The following is a 5771-nucleotide window of genomic DNA, read 5'->3' as shown; positions in this document are numbered from 1 at the left end:
ATGTGGCCCCAGCCTGAAGCATGCCCCCACTTTTGTTCTTGTTTGAAATGAGGTTAGAAACTTCCCATCTTCCTTGAGATCCCATTTCTCACCCTACCCATCATAAAAACTCTTCTGCCCCATCTTTTCCTGGGTCCTGTCCAGCTGGTGCTGTGCCTTTAAGGAAGCTGACGCTGCTAAAAGTGAGGGAGAGAGAGGGGAAAAAAAAAGTTTTTTTGGCATCTTTTCCCCCTTAAGTTTCTGGTGTCACTTATGAAACACAGGTCCTGTTGCTGTAGAGAAGCGGCTGACTCGCTGGAAGGGAGGGCCTGGGCTCCCTTCCTGCAGCTTCTTCTCAGCAGCTGGTCCCAGGCACCCCGTAGGGAAAGGGCGGGCCAGGGTGCAAACTGAAGGTGGGGACCAGGCTGCCTCTCAGTCCTCCAGCCACCGCTTCTTCCCCGTTTGGCCCTGCAGACTGTCCTGTGCTAACTCCGGCCTTTGTTGTTTTCTGGTTCCATTTTAGGAGAGGCTCCACTTGACTAAGAGTAGTTTGAAGGTAAGCCAGCAGGAAGAGGGCTCCAAGGGCCAGTGGGAGGAGGGGAGGTCTGCTGGGCCCAGTGCCCCCCTGAGCACTTTCCTGTTGGCTCAAAGTGCTTGGGACAATCCCTTGTTTGGACCTGTCCAGGGGGCATCTGCCCCTCAAACAGCCGCAGCCCCGGAAATCCCAGCAGCATTTGGGAGGAGCTGTTGGCCTCCCCCAAGCCAGCTCAGAGGTTCTGATGGGGTTTCTCTAGGTAGTTTGAACAGAGCAGGCCACGGAGGTGGTTCTGTAGAAAAGGTCTGCTGTCTGCTGTGGTCATGGCCAGTGGAAGCAGGAGGGGGCGTGTGGGGCGGATGGGGGTGGTGTACACTGCACAGGGGCCTTGTCTGGGCCAGGGCAAAGCATACCTATGGGGGCTCCAGAGGGAGGTACTGTGGCCAGGATGTGGGAGGGCAGGAGGGAGGTTCTGCTGAGTGCTGGGGGAGGGGGAGGCTGGAAAACAGATTTCAAGTCATAAAGTCAGCTAGGAGCTGGCCGAGGCAAGGAGAGCGCTCCTTTTGGAAGAAGAGCTGGGGTCCTCTTCCATCCTGTCTTCACACCTCCTGGCTGCATGACCTCTGGCAAGTCCTGGCCCATCTAGGGGCTTCAGTTTCCCCACCTGGAGAATAGGGGTGGTGGGTTAGGTGATGTTGGGTCTTAGCTGGATTATTTGCGGCAGGGCCTTCTGATGAGGCAGTGCTTTGGGCTGGGGTCCGGAGAGGGCTGACTGCCTTTCATGGGTGCTTGGGGGTCACCTCGGTGGCATGTCCTTCTCTGCAGGAGGTGGGATGCAGGAGCTACGTCTGCTGTGCTGGGCCGTCCTCCTGGGCCTGGGCCAGGCCTGCCCTGGGCCCTGTGACTGTAGGGAGAAGTGTGGCTTCCAGATCGTCGACTGTTCCTACCGTGACCTGGACGCTGTGCCGCCCGGCTTCCCGGCCAACGTGACCACACTGAGCCTGTCGGCCAACCGGCTGCCCCACTTGCCGGAGGGCGCCTTCAGGGAGGTACCCCAGCTGCAGTCGCTGTGGCTGGCACACAACGAGATCCGAACGGTGGCCGCCGGCGCCCTGGCCTCTCTGGGCCATCTCAAGAGCCTGGACCTCAGCCACAACCTCATCTCTGACTTTGCCTGGAGTGACCTGCACAACCTCAGCGCCCTCCAGTTGCTCAAGATGGACAGCAACAAGCTGACCTTCATCCCTCGCGATGCCTTCCGCACCCTGCGTGCCCTGCGCTCGCTGCAGCTCAACCACAACCGCTTGCACACGCTGGCCGAGGGCACCTTCACGCCGCTCACCTTGCTGTCCCACCTGCAGATCAACGACAACCCTTTCGACTGTACGTGCGGCATCATGTGGTTCAAGACGTGGGCCCTGACCACGACGACCGTGGCCATCCCGGAGCAGGACAAAATCACCTGCACGTTGCCCCACATGCTCAAGGGCACACCGCTGAACCGCCTGCTGCCACTGCCATGCTCAGCACCCCTGGTGCAGCTCACCTACCAGCCCAGCCAGGACGGTGCCGAGCTGCAACCTGGCTTCGTGCTGGCACTCCACTGTGACGTGCAGGGGCAGCCGGCCCCCCAGCTTCACTGGCACATCCAGACGCCAGGCGGCACGGTGGAGATTGTCAGCCCCAATGTGGGTGCCGATGGGCGTGCCCTGCCTGGCTCCCCAGCAGCCAGCAGCTGGCCGCGTTTCCAAGCCTTTGCCAATGGCAGCCTGCTCGTCCCCGACTTTGGCAAGCTGGAGGAAGGCACCTACAGCTGCCTGGCCACCAACGAGCTGGGCAGTGCGGAGAGCTCAGTGAACGTGGCACTGGCCACGCCAGGCCAGGGTGGCGAGGACTCCCTGGGACGCAGGTTTCGCGGCAAAGTGGCCGAGGGCACGGGCTGCTATACAGTGGACAACGAGGTACGGCCGCCGGGCCCCGAGGACGACGTGCTCATCATCTACCTCAGCCGGCCCAGGGGCCCGCACGCGGCAGCCGTGGGGCACCCGGCGTCAGGGCAGCAGCCCCAGCGCCTGCTCCTGCTGGGCCAGAGCCTCCTGATCCTCTTCCTCACCTCCTTCTAGCCCCCGCCCCACCCAGCTGGGCTGGAGTAGCCCCATGGCCTCCGTGACTCCTCCCCTGATCCTGTGATGTCCCTGCAGGGGCCTGCTGAGGGGCAACTTCCAAGGCCTGCATGGGGGACAGACACGTCTTCCTACGTCCCCTTCTCATCTCTTCTGGAACACTCACCACCCCAACTTCAGACTTGCTCAAAGCTAGGGACGAGGACAGACCTGATCCCGTAACTCACCGTCTTCGGTGCCATTGCTGCTAACCAGGTTGCCTGTGCTCCCCTACGGGGGCAGCTGCTAACAGGGCGGCACCCGAACCACCGGGCAAAGCCTCATTGATGGGATTCCAGCCAGTGAACTGAGCAGCCGGCGAAGGCTAGGGCTTGGGGCCTGGCAGGGAGGTAGCCTGCAGCACACAGGGCACAGGAGAGAGGGATGGGTGGCCGGCAGTGACTTGGTGGCCCGAGGCTCTCAGAGACCGGCTTGAGCTCCTGCTGCCTCTTGGCTCTCTCTGATGACTTGGGGCTCCAGAATCTCTGCCCTCATCTCAGGCAGGACTGAGGGTTCAGGATGGCCTTTCTCTCCTCTCACCCTTCCTCCCTCAGCCTGTGCCCCTCCATCCTGGACACCTACCCTGCCTTTCTCTCCAAGTATACATCGATAGCCCGCCACTCCGAAGAGGCCAGCCAGGCTGGGGGCAGCAGAGAAATAAACGGCCTTTCCCATGCTCCCCTGTGCCTGCCTGGAGTGTTGTCTGACCTAGGAGCCACCCGGTGGGGGGTAGGACTGGTTGGAGAGCCAAGATGTCCAGCCTGCTGGCCCATGGGACAGGGCCTGTGAGACATGCAGACTGTGTGGCAGGCAGGTGGCATAGGAGGGTGGCCCAGGTGAACTGAGCTGCAGACGTTCCCTTCCCCCAAACTGGCCCATGGGACAAATGAGGGCGCTAGCCTAACAACAATTAGAGAGGCTTCCCTGGGGTCCCTGAGTGGGGCTTTATGCCAGCAGGGGCCTGAGGATTCATTGTGTGTGTGGGGGGGGAGGGAAATGGAAGCTCCGGGTTGTGGCTCCTTCCCCATCCTGTCCATGGAGGAGATGTTAGGGGATAGACAGGGAAAGGGGCCAGGCCAGGCAAGATGGAGGGGAGCAGGAAGGAGACGGGGCAGAGGGCGCAGGGGTGAAAGGAGGGAGGGAGGAATACCCAGGGAGACTGACAGGACAGAGGGAGAAGCCAGAGGAAATGGAGGTACTTCCTCTCACCTTTTCAGTAAGAGGAAATGACATTCCAGGAGGAGAGTCCTTCTGCTCTTTACCCACAGAGCAGATGGACCAATAGCGGGCTTGGAGGATGAGGGTCTCTTAGGACGAGGACTGTGTGGATGGGGTCGGACCTGGGGACGGTAGACCCCGGCTCTGTGCTGGGTCAGATGCGTCTCCCTACTGCCTCCATCCCTTTCACTTTCCAGATCGAAGGGTGTTACACACAGGAAAAGACCCCATGGGGGAGGCTCTGCTGCCTCTGCCCAGAGCCCTCGGGAGTGCTGAGCCCAGCAAAGCGAAGCAGGGAGACCAAGGAGCCGGGGTAGCAGCTGTGAGCCTTGGAGGCTGGCCAGCCCCCCACCCCTTCTCCTGGTCGGAATACAGCACCTCTCCACCCGCCTCATCAGCGTGCAGCTCCCACAGAACAGACGTCACCAGCAGCACAAGTCAAGGATGACGGCACATCTGGTGGAAAGCAGCAGGAGCTGAGCCTGTGTGCTGTGTCACCGTGGGCAGGTAAGCCACTGCCCATCTCTGGGCTTCAGCTTCCTTAGAAAACAATGGCTGAGGTAGGAATGGTAATGCTTAAGGGTCTAGTGGACTCTGATTACTAAGGCTTGATAATCCTGACCTGTCTTGGGCCCCTGACATCTCTGGCTCCATTCACAGCTAAGCAGGCCTGGCTTCTTGGACATGGGCCTAAGACCTGAGTCGGGGTGGCTGGGGAACAGCTGTATTCTGAACGAACTAGCTAGTCCCCTACTTTAAAGTCATCCATGGCCCCACTGCCCTGGAGGAAAGCGCTGAGTTCCCCAGCCAGCCAGCTATGGCCCCTCTGCCTGGCTCTCCCCCGTGGCCCACTTCTCTTAGAACTGCTAATTAGTTGTCCTCTTAATGTTCTGTGATGGGTCATGCTCTGCACCTTTACTCATGCTGTTCCCTTGGTCTGGACACCCTTCCCCTGCTCCTTCCTTGGTTAAGTCAGTCTCAGATTGCTCAGGTACCACCTCCTCCAGAAAGCCTTCCTGGATACGCTGCCCACTGCCCCAATTTAGACTAGGCCCCCTCCTGTGTCTTACACAGCACTGGGCATCCAGTGTTCCAGCCTGATCATACTCTATTGTGACTATTTCCTCATTAAGGGCTCAGACCGATCTGCCTTCTCATCCCTGTGACCCTGTCAGTCACCAGGATGACATTTTCCCATGGGCTGCAGTGGGATCAGAGTCTGCCCTGTTTGCCCTCCTCACAGGCAGCCTGGAAGGTGGGTTCCAGCTCCCTGGTCCCACCCCTGGCTTCATGTGTGTTTGAGGCTGTCGTGGGGGTGGGGGAAGTAAAGAAACGTGCGGGGCTTGGTCTCCACTAACTGCGCAGACATTTCTCGAGGCCCCACTGATCCAGACCTATGGGGTGGCCACTTTTTCCTCCCCCTCTGTAGCCCCCAGCCCCATAGTGAACCCCGCCCCCTTGCTCACACGGCCCCTACCTCCACCAGTCCCCGGCAGGAGAAAGGACCCCCAGGCGCCTGTGCCCTCTGCATCCTCGGGCTGCCCCCGTAAGGATAGCTCCTTTACTGCACCTTTGGTCACACTACTCCCCCATCTTCCTAAAATATCTCCTGCTCCCCAAGTCCTGCCCCTTTTTGAGGACCCAGAATAAGTCTTACTTCCAAAGCCAATGCCCAAACGGTTCAGGGGTGGCATCATAGGGTCCCCAGGCTCTCCACCACCCAAAGGGATGTGGCTGTGCGGGTCTCCTTGGCCCCTCCCACCCAGGGGGCCCCATCCAGCATGTGACCAGAATACTGCACCCCCACCCAAGCCCCATAAACCCTGGACTGTTTGGACGGTTTTTCCCACGTGTCCCTCCCCTAAGGAGGACTGTTT

General features: G+C 60.0%; 1 protein-coding gene across 2 annotated transcripts; it reads left to right on the top strand.

Annotated features, from left to right (window-relative positions):
• Positions 1–271: 271 nt before the first annotated feature.
• Positions 272–3349, top strand: ISLR (immunoglobulin superfamily containing leucine rich repeat). 2 transcript variants are annotated; one of them, XM_081048727.1, is made up of 3 exons: positions 272–392; positions 503–535; positions 1340–3349. In XM_081048727.1, the coding sequence occupies exon 3, from the start codon at positions 1348–1350 to the stop codon at positions 2635–2637; it is 1290 nt and encodes a 429-aa protein (XP_080904853.1). In that variant the 5' UTR covers positions 272–392; positions 503–535; positions 1340–1347; the 3' UTR covers positions 2638–3349. The 2 variants fall into 2 exon arrangements, with proteins under 2 accessions (XP_080904853.1, XP_080904852.1); XM_081048726.1 differs by having other exon boundaries at positions 272–535.
• The last annotated feature ends 2422 nt before the right edge of the window (positions 3350–5771 follow it).

This window comes from Rhinolophus hipposideros (genome assembly GCF_964194185.1).
Source record: "Rhinolophus hipposideros genome assembly, chromosome: 5".
Lineage (NCBI taxonomy): Eukaryota > Metazoa > Chordata > Mammalia > Chiroptera > Rhinolophidae > Rhinolophus > Rhinolophus hipposideros.
The sequence above is the reverse complement of the archived record's forward strand: the minus strand, read 5'-3'. Positions and strand labels throughout refer to the sequence as shown.